General features: G+C 43.5%; 1 protein-coding gene across 1 annotated transcript; it reads left to right on the top strand.

Annotated features, from left to right (window-relative positions):
* Positions 1 to 618: 618 nt before the first annotated feature.
* Positions 619 to 13896, top strand: IL10RB (interleukin 10 receptor subunit beta). The gene is made up of 7 exons (XM_082303817.1): positions 619 to 764; positions 2898 to 3021; positions 4343 to 4512; positions 6751 to 6917; positions 9068 to 9218; positions 10730 to 10887; positions 13136 to 13896. Exons 1-7 carry the CDS (start codon positions 716 to 718, stop codon positions 13313 to 13315), a joined length of 999 nt encoding a protein of 332 aa, XP_082159943.1. The 5' UTR covers positions 619 to 715; the 3' UTR covers positions 13316 to 13896.
* The last annotated feature ends 273 nt before the right edge of the window (positions 13897 to 14169 follow it).

Genomic DNA, 14169 nt, shown 5'->3' with positions numbered 1-14169 from the left:
AACCCGCCGTGGAGCCTCCTTCAGTAGCAGGGGGGCCAGAAATGGGCCGGAAACAAACGTATTCAACCCCCACAAAGACGTGGCGTTTTCAGTGGGCGACAGGAATAGCGTGAGAAAGAACGCTTTTTACTCCGCGAGTAAGACGTGAACGATGTGAGTAATTCCCCCAGGTTTATGCTGTTTGTGATCGGGCTTTGTGCTGGGAACGCGCGAGCCCGCCCCAGCCCTGGGGGGTGCCGAATGTTCTGGTGGACGCAGCGTCACGGCGCGGGCCAGACCCTGGAGCCGGGAGATGAACCTTCCCTCGGGTCACGTCCCTGCCGCCGGCGGCGGGAGTTGCGCTCAGGAGCAGGTGTGACGCTATGCGTCATCTGACGTCTGTTTACGCGTTGTTTATTGATCCACTTTCCCCTGACCTCCCAGCTGCCAGGCTGCGTGCCGGGAGCCGGCACGTTTCAGGGCGCAGCCCGGACGGACGGCCTCCCCGCCGCGCCGGGCAGGGCCGGCCGCGCTCTCCGGAGCCGGCAGCGCAGCCGCGGCCAGCGGGGGGGGCTCTGGAAGAGCTGGGGCGGCCGGGCCCCTCGGCGGGGGCCGGGCCCCGCCGCCTCCCGCCCCGCCCCGCCCCGCCGCGGGAGGCGGAAGGGTTTCGGGGCGGCCCCGCCGCCCGGCTTGCGAGGGCAGCGCCCGGCGCCTCCGCTGCCGAGGCCGGGCCGCCATGGCCGCTGCCCTCCGCTGCGCCCTCTGCAGCTGCCTCCTGCTCTGCGGTGAGTCCGCCCCGGGCCTGGCGGGGGGCGGCGGTGGGGCCCGGCCGGGGGCTCGTCCTCCCGATCCCCGCCCCTCCGCCGGCGGCGGCGGCGGGAGCAAGGGGCGCTCGGGGCGGAGGAGGTGAGCGGCCGGCCGGGCGTCCTGCGCGCCGCACGGGGAGCGGGGCAGGGCCGGCGGCCGCCCGCCCCTCGCAGGGGGCCTCGCCCGGCGGGGCCGCGCTGCCCACGCCGTTGCTTCTCCCCGAGGGCCGCGGCGGGGAGCCGGCGCTTTCCTCTTCGGTTCTGGCCGCTCGTGCCGGCCCCAGCGGCGACCGGCGGGCGTGGGGGCGGCCCCGCGCTCTGCGGGCAGCGCGGCCGCCGGCTGCGGGGCGCGGGTGCCCCGGGGAGCCCCCGACACGGGCACCCAAACTGGCCCGGGCCGCGCCTTTCCCGAGGCTGTGGTGTGAGCTGCGCGCAGGCCGCCCCTTTGCAAAGCACAGGACGACGGAAGGGTCCTGTCATCCCTTCGGGTCCGCGGTGCCGAGTACAAACCTTTCCCTGGAGGGTTTTCAAGCAGAAAACGCCGTCGGGGAAGGGAGCCTTCACAGGCATCGTGCTTTGTGCTGGGCATTTGCGAGCCTACCCCAGCCCTGCCGAGGGAGCTTCCTCAAAGCGCGGGCAGCGCCCTGGAGAGGGTCCCTGGTAGCGAGGGCCACGTCCAGCCCGAGAGGAGAAATCGGAGGCCGTGTCCTAGCCAGGGCTTTTTCCAGCTGTGTCGCTCACGCTGGGTCTTTGCAGTCTGTTGCCTGCACCCGTCTTCCTTAGCGTTCTGCGTACCGGGGGCTTTGCAGGTAGGAGAAAGCGTGGGAGCAAGGAGGCCGGAGATGCCCGCCAAGGGGCACGGCGTGTGGGGGGCACGGCGTGTGGGGGCACGGCGTGTGGGCCCGCGGAGACCCCTGCGGCGAGTGCCCGGGTACCGCTGAGGCCACGGGCGCCCGGGGACGGTGTCTCCCGGGGAGGAGGTCTGGGTGCCGGGCAGCGAGCAGCCCCTGCCTTCACCGTGTGAAGCGCAGTTGACTTGATTCGTTGGGTGCGAGGGTAACGTTGTAGGAATTGAGTTTGTGAAATCGTTTTTATTTAAGCGGGGTTTAGATTTAAAACTCGTCTGCTAAAGGTGGGTAGCCGGCACGTTCATTTAATGTATTTATACATCAAATATTGGCATATAAAATAGGTTATTTATCTTACAACATATCTCATTAGGTTTTACTCCTGTGGCATTTGAGCACTAATCTGATCTGACAGGGTTTGTTTGCACTGGTCGTTTATGTTGCAATAACAGGCCAAAATCTTTTCTATTTTAGTTTCAATACCAACAATTATTTTAAAATAATTAAATCATAATAGTAATGGACTGTTCATCGATAGTACTTTAGGGTTTCCTTTATTCAGTTTCAATAAAGCAAACCAATTGTGTTTTAGTTACTCGTGAAGAGTGCTAATTAATGATACGTCTATTTGTATGGCGTATTTAATAGCTCTCTTGCCTTCCAAGGTACGTCTTGTTTTTCTCTGTTTTTCAAAAGGGTGGCTTAATAACAGACTGAGTAAAGCATTTTAAATGGCAGTGCTAATCCATGCAGTGATGATATAAACACGCTTATGGTGGAATTTTTTTTTTTTTCTTCTTCATTATTTCAGTCTTATACCCAGGTCTGTGTAGAAAGGCTGTTTGTGTTCCTCTTTGGAAGAAAAAAACCCAACAAATCAATCCACACACCCATGTCATTTCCATAGTGCTACTGGAGCACTACTTAGAAAAATTTGATTTTGACAGTCTCGGTGAGAATTGATGCACGTAGCCTGATGGGCCCTAAGCCTTAGGCAATAACAAGTCGGTCATGCATAATAAATGATGATATCATAAAGACTGTACTTACTGGAAGTCATTGATGCTGGCTAATTTGGTATTGTTGCATAAGCTCAGAAGGAACAATAAGCATCAGGATTTAAATTAGTTACATTAAAGTCTGCTTTAAAAAAAGTGACTGAGGCAAGGAAGAGAGAGAAGGTTGTATTTAAGTTTTGGATGACTGAGAAATCGCTGGAGGAACACATACTAAAATGTTTGTTTGTTTTTGATTGCTCCCTCAGTATCTGGAATAGTGCCAAAACCCCAAAATGTAAGAATTACTTCAGTTAATCTTCGTAGCATTTTACAGTGGGACGCACCTAAGTTTCACAAAGGGAACATAAGTTACACTGTCCAATCGAAGAGGTAAGTTCTGGGGTAGTTGTGCTTGCTTTAGTTCACGTTTTACAGCTGCGTGTGTTTGTGATTTGTTTCCTTTTTTATAGGAAGATGAGTAGCTGTCCCTTTCTTTAGGCTTGTGAGAGGCTTATCTTCTGAGCTAAGTAACAGGCCAGAGGCATTTTCTATGCATTTCACACCCAAGGCAACTTTGTACATACTTTTTTTGGAACCAGAAACACATTTTAAGGTTGGCTGTTATTAGCTCTGTTTGTGTGTTTTCTCTATCATGTAGCTGTTACCTGCCATTCAAGAGACTTAGTCCTGCTGAACATTAGGACCTTACCCGATCTTTCACTCCAGTAGCGTTTTGTGCTTTGCCACCAAGGCAGCCAGCTTGCCTGCACGCGTGGTGCAAACGCCCGACGAACTGCAGGCTGGTGGCTCGTCTGTTTGGTTCCTTAAACCTAGGACACGTTTTCTGAGTTCTCCTTTTATCGGTTTTGGTGGGTTGATTTAGCTTTGATTTCGTTTTGCCGCTCTGTCCTTCCGAGTCGGTCTTTCCTGTTGCAAAAAGTGGTCTGTGCGGCCGCACCGAGGCAGGCGGCCGCTTCCCCAGCCCGGCGGTGGGCTCCCTGCCTGCCCCCGTGCTTGACAGGGAAACCATCTGATGGGCCAGCGGTCTCGCTTCCCTGCTGCAGGTTGAATTCTGTGGCCGAGACGGGGTAGGATGTAAAGCGGAGATGATGGCACCTGCAGGCAGGTGCGTGCTGGGGAAAAATCCCCAAACTGAGGGTGTGGGCCATCTTAGTCAAAAGAAGATTTTTCTGGGTTCTTGTGGCAATTACCTGTTGATCGCTACGTTCCTAGGTGGGCTCTTGATGCAAAACAGAAAGAATGTCATTTATTGTACGGTTCCCAGTCAGTTCTCAGGCTCTATTTTCTCTGGCTTTTCCTTATATACATATCTTAGACAATTCTGAACAAAGTCCGAGTTAGACAGCAAAGCCGTGCGTAGCGATATTGTCTTAATATTTGCAGACTTGTCTGATAACTACTGCCTGTTGAATAAAGTCTTGTAGCCATTGTCAAGAAAAGGGCATCTATTCGCTGAATAATAATTCAAATATCTAACTTTATCACGGATTTATAGATGCGTATAAAATGCTTAATGTATGTGTATGCACTAGTAATGATATTTCTTATACACTGGATTTAATTTTTCTTGTTCATGAGTCATAACTGGTCTTAACAAACAGATGGGCCACTTTTCCAGTTAATTGAGAGGAAAGACATTTAGTCAGTTATAATTTGCCCATCACGTACATTTTGTTTCTCTTCCATACAGCATCAATTTCCCTGAAAACACATACGAAAATATGAGCACAAACTTGAGACTCACAGAGTGCGATGTCTCTTCTCTGTCTGCTTATGGAGACTACATCGTACAAGTCAGAGCGGAGTCAGAAGAGAACCATTCAGACTGGGTGACCGTCAGATTTAAACCAATGGATGACAGTAAGCCTTTTGCTAACCTTCCACAAAAGATATTGCCTGCTATTAATGCACCTTTACAATTTGGCTCCGTAAGAAAAGCGAGAGCATGCAGATCATTTTTAAATTTAATTACATGGAACTATAAAATCTTGGTTGTAACACTTCCATTTTTTGAAGGCAGAAGTTGCTGTCAGAAAGCATAGTAGGTTCACTATTATAGTAGGTGTTAGTATTGGTACTTGAAACATCCTTTGAGGGTTTGTTCAATGTTTTTTTTTTTTCCCCCTTAAAATAAGGCTTCATTTATATTTTTCAGCCTGGGAGAGCTTCTCTTCAAGGATTCAGACTTCCTGTGTATCTAAATAAGCTCAATTACTTTCTTCTTCGTTGCTGTGTCAGGCAAAAAGCTTTCTTTTTTTTTTTTTAATTAAAAAAAAAATCACAATGAAAGATTAATTTTTAGTCAAGAAATCTTCAGTGCACACTATTGCCATTCCCTTAGTGAAGCTTGACAGTCTTTTGTGAGAGGTAATTTAGACACTGCCTTGCATTAGAATGCCCAACAGAGGTGTTAATCATGCTGCTGTCACCTGAGCTTGGGAATGAGGGAGTGGTTTTTACCAACGAGTGTCCTTTATTTCCTATGTTCTTAGGCCACTCATAAGCGAAAATGACATTATTTTAGATTATGTAGTTAATGTTACCCAAGGCTTTTTTCTCCTCGCAGCTGTTAATACAAAACCATGCAGGAAGCTTCTGTCACACCTCATCTTTGAGAAAAAAAACTTCTAAAAATCTTTTTCTTTCTTGTTCTGCCTTTATTTGTTTGAATTTCATCATCCTGTTCCTTGAATTTCAGAGTGTCATTTTACAGTTTACAGCTTTGTTTTTCAGAATGCTTTTATTGGTTATCTCTCTCCAAAAGCATAATGTTGATATAATTTAATCTGCGTAGAACAGAAGCAGTGAAACATAGCTCAAAAAAATACCCAAAATCCAAAAAAACACAACATTGCAAGTATAAATTTCGGCCAAAAGAAAGTGTAACACAAAAAGTATGGATGGATTTTCAGAGCAGAGAGCAAACGTGTAAATCATTAACAGAGTTGTAGTTTGACATATATTTGGAAGAGTATGTGGTCTTCAGAGCAGGCTTGGCTTTGGAAAGGCAGCTTATTCCTGAACTGAGAAAATCTGGATATAAAACTACCTGGAAAGAAAGACCTGGGAGTACTGGCCAACTGGCCAAATCTCTGAGGAGGACGTGAGGATTTTTAATGTTGTCATAGCTGATCTGAGCAGGGCATCATGATAAAAATATCTGATATTCCTTTCTGTGTTATTATTTCTGCTAGTGCTTTTGTAAGAAATTCCATGCTGTGTTGTAGGAATTGCCTAAGAAAATCAGAGTCACCAAGACCATCCTCACATTATTTTTTGCGAGTTCAACAACATATTCATGAGCATTATATGAAGGCATGGTCCAACAAGTAGATGGGTTTTTTTTAAATTATTTTTAATTAAAGAAACACATATTTCTAGAGGAATGCAAAATTGTGTATTGAGCTCTTCCTTTCTTAGACACTTGATAGTGTGGCTGTAGCCAGGCAGAACTTCAGTAGAGGCAGCCAAGGCAGAGTTGTTTGTTGGAATTACAGCAGACTTTAATGGAGAGCTGACTGCACACACAATGTAGTTGATAACTAAGCTACTTATGAATTAATTTAGTTAGTGGCACAAAAACATAATAAGGACAAGCCATTTTCAAAATAGGAGAATTTAATATTCAGTCTAAGGAGCTCGGTCCTTAAGACATGCAGAAATAATTCAAATGTTTCATTTTTTCAAAGTGATCACAGTGAAAGAAACATTAAAACACTTCACTAGAGGGTCTCCTCAGAAAAGACAGATGTTGCAACAGCTTGGCCCAGAAAGAGAAGTGAGTAATAACCTATAGAAATAGTCCTTCCTCTCCCAGGAGTCACCACAGGTGGCAAAAGAGAACTGAGTTAATTCAGTGTATGGGAAAAGTAGTCTGCAAAAATATCTGTTATTTAACTGCAAAAATAAATCCCTTTCAAGACCAGTTCTATAAGGAAAGGATTTATTTATGCCTGACCCATGAAAGGAAATTACTTTCTTCTAATAGATAAAATTATTTAAAACGTGAATTGTCATAGGTTGTATAAAAATGTCAAATTGAAAAGAACGTCAAACTGAATTCCATTCTTTCTTCTCTTCCACCACTCTAATATGTAGCAGTCATTGGGCCACCTGATGTAAAAGTGAAGTCTGAGTCTGGGTCCCTGCATGTGGATTTCTTAGGCCCTTTTGCTGAACATGAACATGACAAGTGGCCTCTAAAGCAATATTACGGCTCGTGGAAGTACAGAATACTGTACCGGAAGAAAGGCAGCAATACAAAGGTAACTTGGGCTTCCTGGATGTTGTGACTCCGTGACTTTGATAAATGCTTTTCTTGGTAAAATACCGTACTGATGAAGCTCTGAAAGCTAACAGTACTGAAGTAAAAATGCCTCTCTATTAATTACAGTGTAATAAAGTCTAGTCACGACAACTGGTGTTCAGAGCAAATGGCAGATAGGTGTGTAGTTAAACAATAGAATGGATATAATTTGCTCTTTTCATAATTAGAAATAACTGCTAGGTTATGAGTGTTTATTCCCTCAGTTTAGTGATGATTTATTTGTGATGCAGTCTGCCCCACCAAATCTCTGTATTTCACATATACAAGCAAGGGTAAATTAGAAGTTGTAACATCAGCAGTATCTGTGATCATGGCAATAAGCTGACTTGGATTCAAATTTCATGTCATTCAAGTATTTGTGCTCTTCGTGAGACTCTGGGCTTTGAATACCAGCATGACTGGGGCCTTACATTAACTGTGGTCACCTTCACCTCTTCAATTTCTATCAGTTGTAATTCACTTTCTTCCTCTCATGGACAGCCTCTTCCACAGACAGATCTGTTACTCAGCTCAAAATGCATGGAGAAAGATCATAAGTAATATATTAATTATAGGGTCATGAGTTCTATTACAGAAAAAAGGAAGCTCTTTACTGGAAGGTATCAGTCACAGTATAATTAGTGCTTTGTACATCAGTACAATTTTCATATAATAGGACTCTACTACATATAATTCTGATTTGTATTTGTTACCCTGCAAAATTCTTTGGCATTCAGTTCCAGAGAATGAGGGATCATCATTTCCCAAAAACCAGACTGGTTTTCAATTCCCAAACTAAAAGAAATTATGGTATTTATATCGGAACTAGTGTGGCCAGCAGGACCAGGGAGGTGATGGTGCCCCTGTACTCGGCACTGGTGAGGCCGCACCTCGAGTACTGTGTTCAGTGTTGGGCCCCTCACTACAAGAAGGACATTGAGGTGCTGGAGCGTGTCCAGAGGAGGGCAATGAAGCTGGTGAAGGGCCTAGAGCACAAGTCTTATGAGGAGCGGCTGAGGGAGCTGGGGTGGTTTAGCCTGGAGAAAAGAAGGCTGAGGGGAGACCTTATTGCTCTCTACAGCTACCTGAAAGGAGGTTGTAGCGAGGTGGGGGTCGGTCTCTTCTCCCAAGTAACAAGTGATAGGGCGAGAGGAAATGGCCTCAAGTTGCTCCAGGGGAGGTTTAGGTTGGATATGAGAAAAATTTCTTCACCGAAAGGGCAGTCAGGCACTGGACCAGGCTGCCCAGGGAAGTGGTTGAGTCCCCATCCCTGGAGGTATTTAAAAGACGTGTAGATGTGGCACTTACAGACATGGTTTAGTGGTGGACTTGGCAGTGCTAGGTTAACAGTTGGACTTGATGATCTTAAAGGTCTTTTCCAACCTAAACGATTGATTCTAGGATTTTATAAATTTCCATAGGGATCAAAGAAGAAAAAGGCATAGACTATGTAACTTCATGCGTTGTTTTTTGAAGTGGATGTTTGCTCAAAATGTTGAAACCTAGCTGTAGAGTCTTCCCACGCTGAGAAAGAATCTGTTACTATGTAATGGGGCATGTTGTAGGGATTCCTATACTCTGCAGGGACCGTATAGTTACAAGGACATAACCAGTTATGCCTCTAAACAGCAAGTTGCATCTGCTGTCGGTCACCTAATAGCTTCCACAGGCCTTTTTCTTTCTCTGTCTTTTACTTTCTTTTGTCTAGATCATCCATCCTATTTGCTTCATCTCAAATTAAATTATGTTCATCTGTGACAGCACTCTTAGTTGATCTCATTTGCTTAGGCAATTGTTTCTCTCTGCAAGCAGATCTCATTTATCACATCTCTGTAGGCCTCTGTAGCCTGAAACTTCATTAATGCTGCTAAAAGCAGCCAGAAAGTCAGTGGTTTGAGTGGTTTCACAGTCTAACTACAGGTGAAATCAATGTAGAGTTACCAGTTATGTGACACAGGCAGGGCATTTCCTGCTGTCTTTAAAAGCCTTATTCACATTCCAGCTACAACTGCTAGGATTTGTCCTACTAAATGTAATTTTAATTACTCAGCTAGCCCATTCGCTGGACTCGTGCTTTTCAAATTTTTTTGTATTCTCCTCTGTTATTAGGTAACTCACATAGATACTAAACATAACTCTGAAATATTATCTCTGTTGGAGCCATGGACCACATATTGTATTCAAGTGCAAGCAGTTATCCCCGAGTGGAACAAAACAGGGGAACTGAGCGGCGAGCTTTGTGAGCAGACAACCCACAACGGTAATATCTGGTGCATCGCAATGGGACACGTGCTGTAGGGGACTAGGAAGTGTGCAAAGCCATTCGAAACGAAAATTGGTGTAAGGTGTAAACCTTCCAAAAATGGATGTGTTTGTTACTTTAGTATTGCTTGGTGGAAGTGAAAACTACAAGCAATGTAGCACTGATGGCATGATGCTTTACTTTGGTGCAGAGGCCTGATAATCAGAGTTACATGGAGCATAGGCTCTTCACTGGTCACACTGCGTGCCTGAATTTCTTTTACCGTTAGCTGTATACGTTATCCTGGGAAAGCCTTTGTTCCGTGTATCTGTAACTGAGAAGGGAATTGGACCCTGTGTTGCAGTCTGCTTCATCTGTGGCGATATTGCCAGTGTCTGTCATGAGGCTAGGCCATGATGCTGTTTCTCTGTGATACACAGCAGTTATTAATAATATAAACAATTATTTTGTCTCGATGCTTTCCTTTTCATTTTGAAGGCAGTTAAGTACCAAAAGCGCTTTCCTTTCCCGCCATGCTACCTTAGCTGCTGTCTGTGGAGCCCAGCAATAACCACCACGTAGTCTGACCCTGTTATCGGAGTCCTTAGTTAAAAGAAAGAATAGAGTCCTAGAAAGTGTCTTTTTCACAGGCATAATGTGTATTTCAAGTAACTTACACCCTCGGATAACTTGCAGAAAGTTGATGAGGAAGCCATCTGGGGAAGCCTGAGGAAGCTGCTGGGTTAACCTGTTTCTCACATGTTTTTCCTCATAAAAGGTTTCCTCATATATTTTTTTCCACGTGTATTATCTGCATGCACTGTAATTGAATTGCAGGTGAGTTTTGGTGGTGGTGTTGCTTGTTAGTTCGTGGCTAGAACAGTGCTTACCAAGCATAGGTTGGTTTAAAACATTCATACAGTGATGTATGGATACATCTTCATTCCCATTTCCTGTTGTGAAATCCCCGTGCATGACGTAATTTTTTTAAAGGCTCCATAGTTTAGAATTTTACAGACTTTTTCCCTTGCTGTCTTTACTTTGCTGACATTTTTACAGATTTCTTTAAAAGAGAAGTGGAAGCCTATACACTGGTAGTGTTATGTGTCAGCTCCTACACTCCTGAAACACCAAAGAGTGTAGAATAGCTTTTTACATGATATCACCCTATGGATGGTTCTGTTCGTCTTTTTTCCTTTAATCCTTTGCCTAGTATTGCATGTAGAATCACTGGTATGTGTAACTGTAAATGTCTAAATATGATGGCTTATAAATATGTAATATATAATAAATACATATAAATAAAGCTTACTTTATTGACAACTTCCTCAGCCTATTCAGACTAAAAATTTAAGAGCTAAGAGGTATTTTGCATTTGGAAACAAAGACTTATGTTTGCAGTTACAATTTTGTAATAGTTTGTTGTTTTGTTTTTTTTTAATTCCGTAGAGGAAGTGATAATATGAAAGAATATATTCAGAAATTAATAATCACAGTTTAAATTTCTTTTTTTTTCTTGTCTCTTGCAGGTGTAACTCCTGTGTGGGTAATCGTGACCATCCTTATAGGATCGATGTTGGTCGTTGTAATATCCGTTCCTGTTTGTTTCTTTTCCTTTTTGTATCTATATCGACTCACCAAACATGTTTTCTGCCCTTCGTATATTTTCCCACAACACTTGAAAGAGGTTTGTTTTCTACCTAGCACAATTAAAATCAGCCTTTTCAGCAGAACCGCCTGCCTTTCAAAGGCTCTCGGTGCCCAAACCTTTAGAGCTTCTTTTATTTTGCCTTCTTCCATTTGCACCTGATTGTAAGTCATCTGTAAAGCACAGACTGTTCTGAGGGGGTTTTAGACTCTAAGGAGCAATGCTTGTTATCTGTCGTCATACACTTGCTGTGGATGGTAAAACTCACTCTTCTGCCAAATGTAAAAAGCTGTTCAAATAAGCGTAAATGATGAAGTCGTGAACTTTGGAAAAAGCTGGCAAAGGAACCTACTTTTCAGTGTGAGAAAGGTAGTGGAAGTTAGTTTGTTTAGTATTTAAATTCTGGCATTAGAAGGCCTTAAATTTTGCATGAATGTTACCTCATTTTTTTTCATCCTGTTCTGTGGCGCTGCATAGACATAAGTAAGAAGCAGTGAAGTTTGACTTCCTTTTGCGGTATGCTGATGTATAATAAACTCTAAAATACTGCCATTCTGAATTGTTCTGCACAGAATGGTCCAAAATATTTAAATACTTTAAAACTTGGCATGGTCTTTTAATCCTAAAGCGACTGCCTAATTTGTAATATGAAGCTTTATATGGCTTAGAAACAGGATGTTTTCTTTTGTTTTAAAGTGAGAGAATAACAGGTGTTAACCTTCAGTTCCCCCTTATAGATAGTGAACAACTGAGCTGTCTCCACTATCTCATTTTAGACTTAAAATTGCACATTTGTTCTCCTGAAACAAAGTTCTTTGGCAAATATAATAACGAGTTTTAACTCAAGTGAGGAATGTAGTGAAATCTGAAAACTCACGATGAAATGAGAGCACTGAATGTTAGCCATTACTGTTGGGGAATACCCCTGACCCTGTTACCCATAGAGCAACTTAAAAGGGCTGTATCAGAACCTCCTCCAAGAAACAAGGCTATACAGAGCTTTACGTACACTAAAGTCAGCAACCTCTACTCCTCTGAGTTTCCTGCAGTTTCTCTGGGTCTTTCATTTTGACTCATTTAGAGATTCAGCGGACTAAGGCTTTGCAGCTGACTCGGCAATTGTCGTGTGCTTTAAGTTGAGCGCATGCTCAGCACACAGTCGTTTGCTGAGCCTGGAGCTTGGCTGTTGGGAAGGTGGCATTGCTCTGATCAGTACAGGATATGGTCAAATTTCATTTTGCTCACAGGTTTCTCACAAGAAAGGGGGAATTTTCATTTTGTGCTAGTAGGTTGTAGTGGTTAATCAGTAATCAAAGGTCAGTCGTGCTTACCTAAAATGATGATTATCAAAGGCAGTGGCTTCACTACATGAACATTTGAGCTTGCAGGTTACTGACAGAATGTTTCAAATCACAGTTTGCTAGAAAAAGGTCTAATAATATTAGTATTTATTTTTGCAATTACAGGGAACAGGACTCCTGATAGAGCAGCTGGTTTCTTATGTAAAATGCACTAAAGTAATAGACAGGGGTCAGGTCAGAAGAACAAAACGCAGTTGTACTCCTCCAGCCGCTACCAATAAAATGAACTGCCGCTTCAGCTGCCAAAATGAGTGTTTGACATGTCATTACTGTGTTGAGTAGGTGTGCTGTTCTCGTGTTGACATTCAAAATACAGTCATGACACCCTGCGAAGTCCATGTTGATTTTTGAGGCCAGTTCCATCTTATTAATAGAACAGGGAGTGGGAGGAAGTTGTGATATTTCGGTACTCAAATTAAGTCATTGTTCTCACTGAACTGCATAGCGCCGCCAGTCTCCCTCCCTCTCCTTTGCTTGACTAAATGGTTATGGTTTATGTTGACATTTAAAGCGTCACTATTTGCTGTCTGAGCAGACAGGTCTCTGAGATGGCAGGAACAATTCACATCTTTTGGAGCTGTTTGACGAATCTCTCTGTGAACTCCTTCACCTACAGTCAAGTCACTGTTTTTAGTTTTTGTTTCCAAACAAAACCTAGGTATTTTGGTTTTTTAAGGAAGTTTATATTCCAAAGAAGTCACTAAGCCCTGGGGTATCTTCTTCCAAATAAAGGCACCTCTGACTTGCTTCCAAGCCTTACACAGGATGTTAAAGCGAGCAGAGAGGTTATTACATTGTCGCCACTCTGGGACTTCTAAGGATTGAGAAAGCCAATCGATGTGTGGAAAACAATATAAAACATATTTCCAGGCAAACAGGATGGATGGCTGGTGCAGCCTAATTCTTGTTTCCTCTTTCCCTCACAGTTTCTGAGCAAGCCTCCCAGTGGTTCGCAGTTTTTTTCTCCACTCCCACAAGAAGAACATCTCTTTTACGACAAGCTAACTGTCATTTCAGAAGAATCCAGAAATCAAAGTGATGAGACAGGGGATGAGGCCAGCAAGACAACAGAGCACCTTCAGGACTCTGAACAAGATTCTGATTAAAGAATACTGCCAGCTTCAGAAAAGGCCTAAATGCACTCCTCATGCTTCACTCAGACCAAAAGAAAAGCAAATGGGCTGTTGAGTTTATCTTCTTATTGCTGCATTCTTAAGACAGTAAAAATTCATATACGAAGATGTGTACACGGACTTGTTGACAGAGTCGTCTTGTTTTTTTTAAAGCACAAGAAACTTGACTATAAATGAGGAATTAAATGATACGTAATTTTTGCCACTGTTTGTAGTGGCTCACTCTTAATTTGTAGCAATACCTAGGACTGTATTATGACATTCATTTAAAAAGAAAATATATATATATAATAGTAGTTAATTTAACTTTGAACTATTTATTGCAAAAGCTAATCAAAATGGCATATTGTCTCAGGTTTGTAAAAGACAATCGTATTTTGTAAAGAAAGACTTGATCTGATTTTTTTTTTTTTTTAATGAGAAATTGTGTGTATTTCTTAAGGATATCCCTAGTGGCAAAATCTTTCTATTGAATATTTTTTTACCTGATGTGAAATTGTAAAGTTGTTATGGTAGTATGAACTTGGTATGAATAAAGCAAACACAGATATTCAGTGTGTTTTGCATTGCAAGGTGTTACTCGTACTTCACTGCTAAGGATAATGGGAACGTACCAGTGCACTGCCAGAGAGCCCTCTATGTTCAGGTATTCCTCAGTCCCCTGAGCCTCTGCCCTGCAGTTTCTATGGCTAATTAAATTTTGCCTACCTAATCCAGAGTCCGCTGAAGTCTGTGGAAAACTTCGCAGTTTTGCGAAGAAGAAAGTGGGAGTTAAAAGGTAGGTTCATCTTATATATCTACTGATACATATTCTCAATTGAAAAAAA

This window comes from Platalea leucorodia, assembly GCF_965183815.1.
Source record: "Platalea leucorodia genome assembly, chromosome: 2".
NCBI lineage: Eukaryota > Metazoa > Chordata > Aves > Pelecaniformes > Threskiornithidae > Platalea > Platalea leucorodia.
This window is presented reverse-complemented; position numbering and strand designations above follow the sequence as displayed.

Bases quoted from the DNA above. Each gene is read 5' to 3' on its own strand.
- IL10RB (XM_082303817.1), top strand. From the start codon at position 716: ATGGCCGCTGCCCTCCGCTGCGCCCTCTGCAGCTGCCTCCTGCTCTGC. The intron at 3,022-4,342 runs GTAAGTTCTGGG...TCTTCCATACAG, and splicing joins TACACTGTCCAATCGAAGAG to CATCAATTTCCCTGAAAACA. The intron at 10,888-13,135 runs GTTTGTTTTCTA...TTTCCCTCACAG, and splicing joins TCCCACAACACTTGAAAGAG to TTTCTGAGCAAGCCTCCCAG.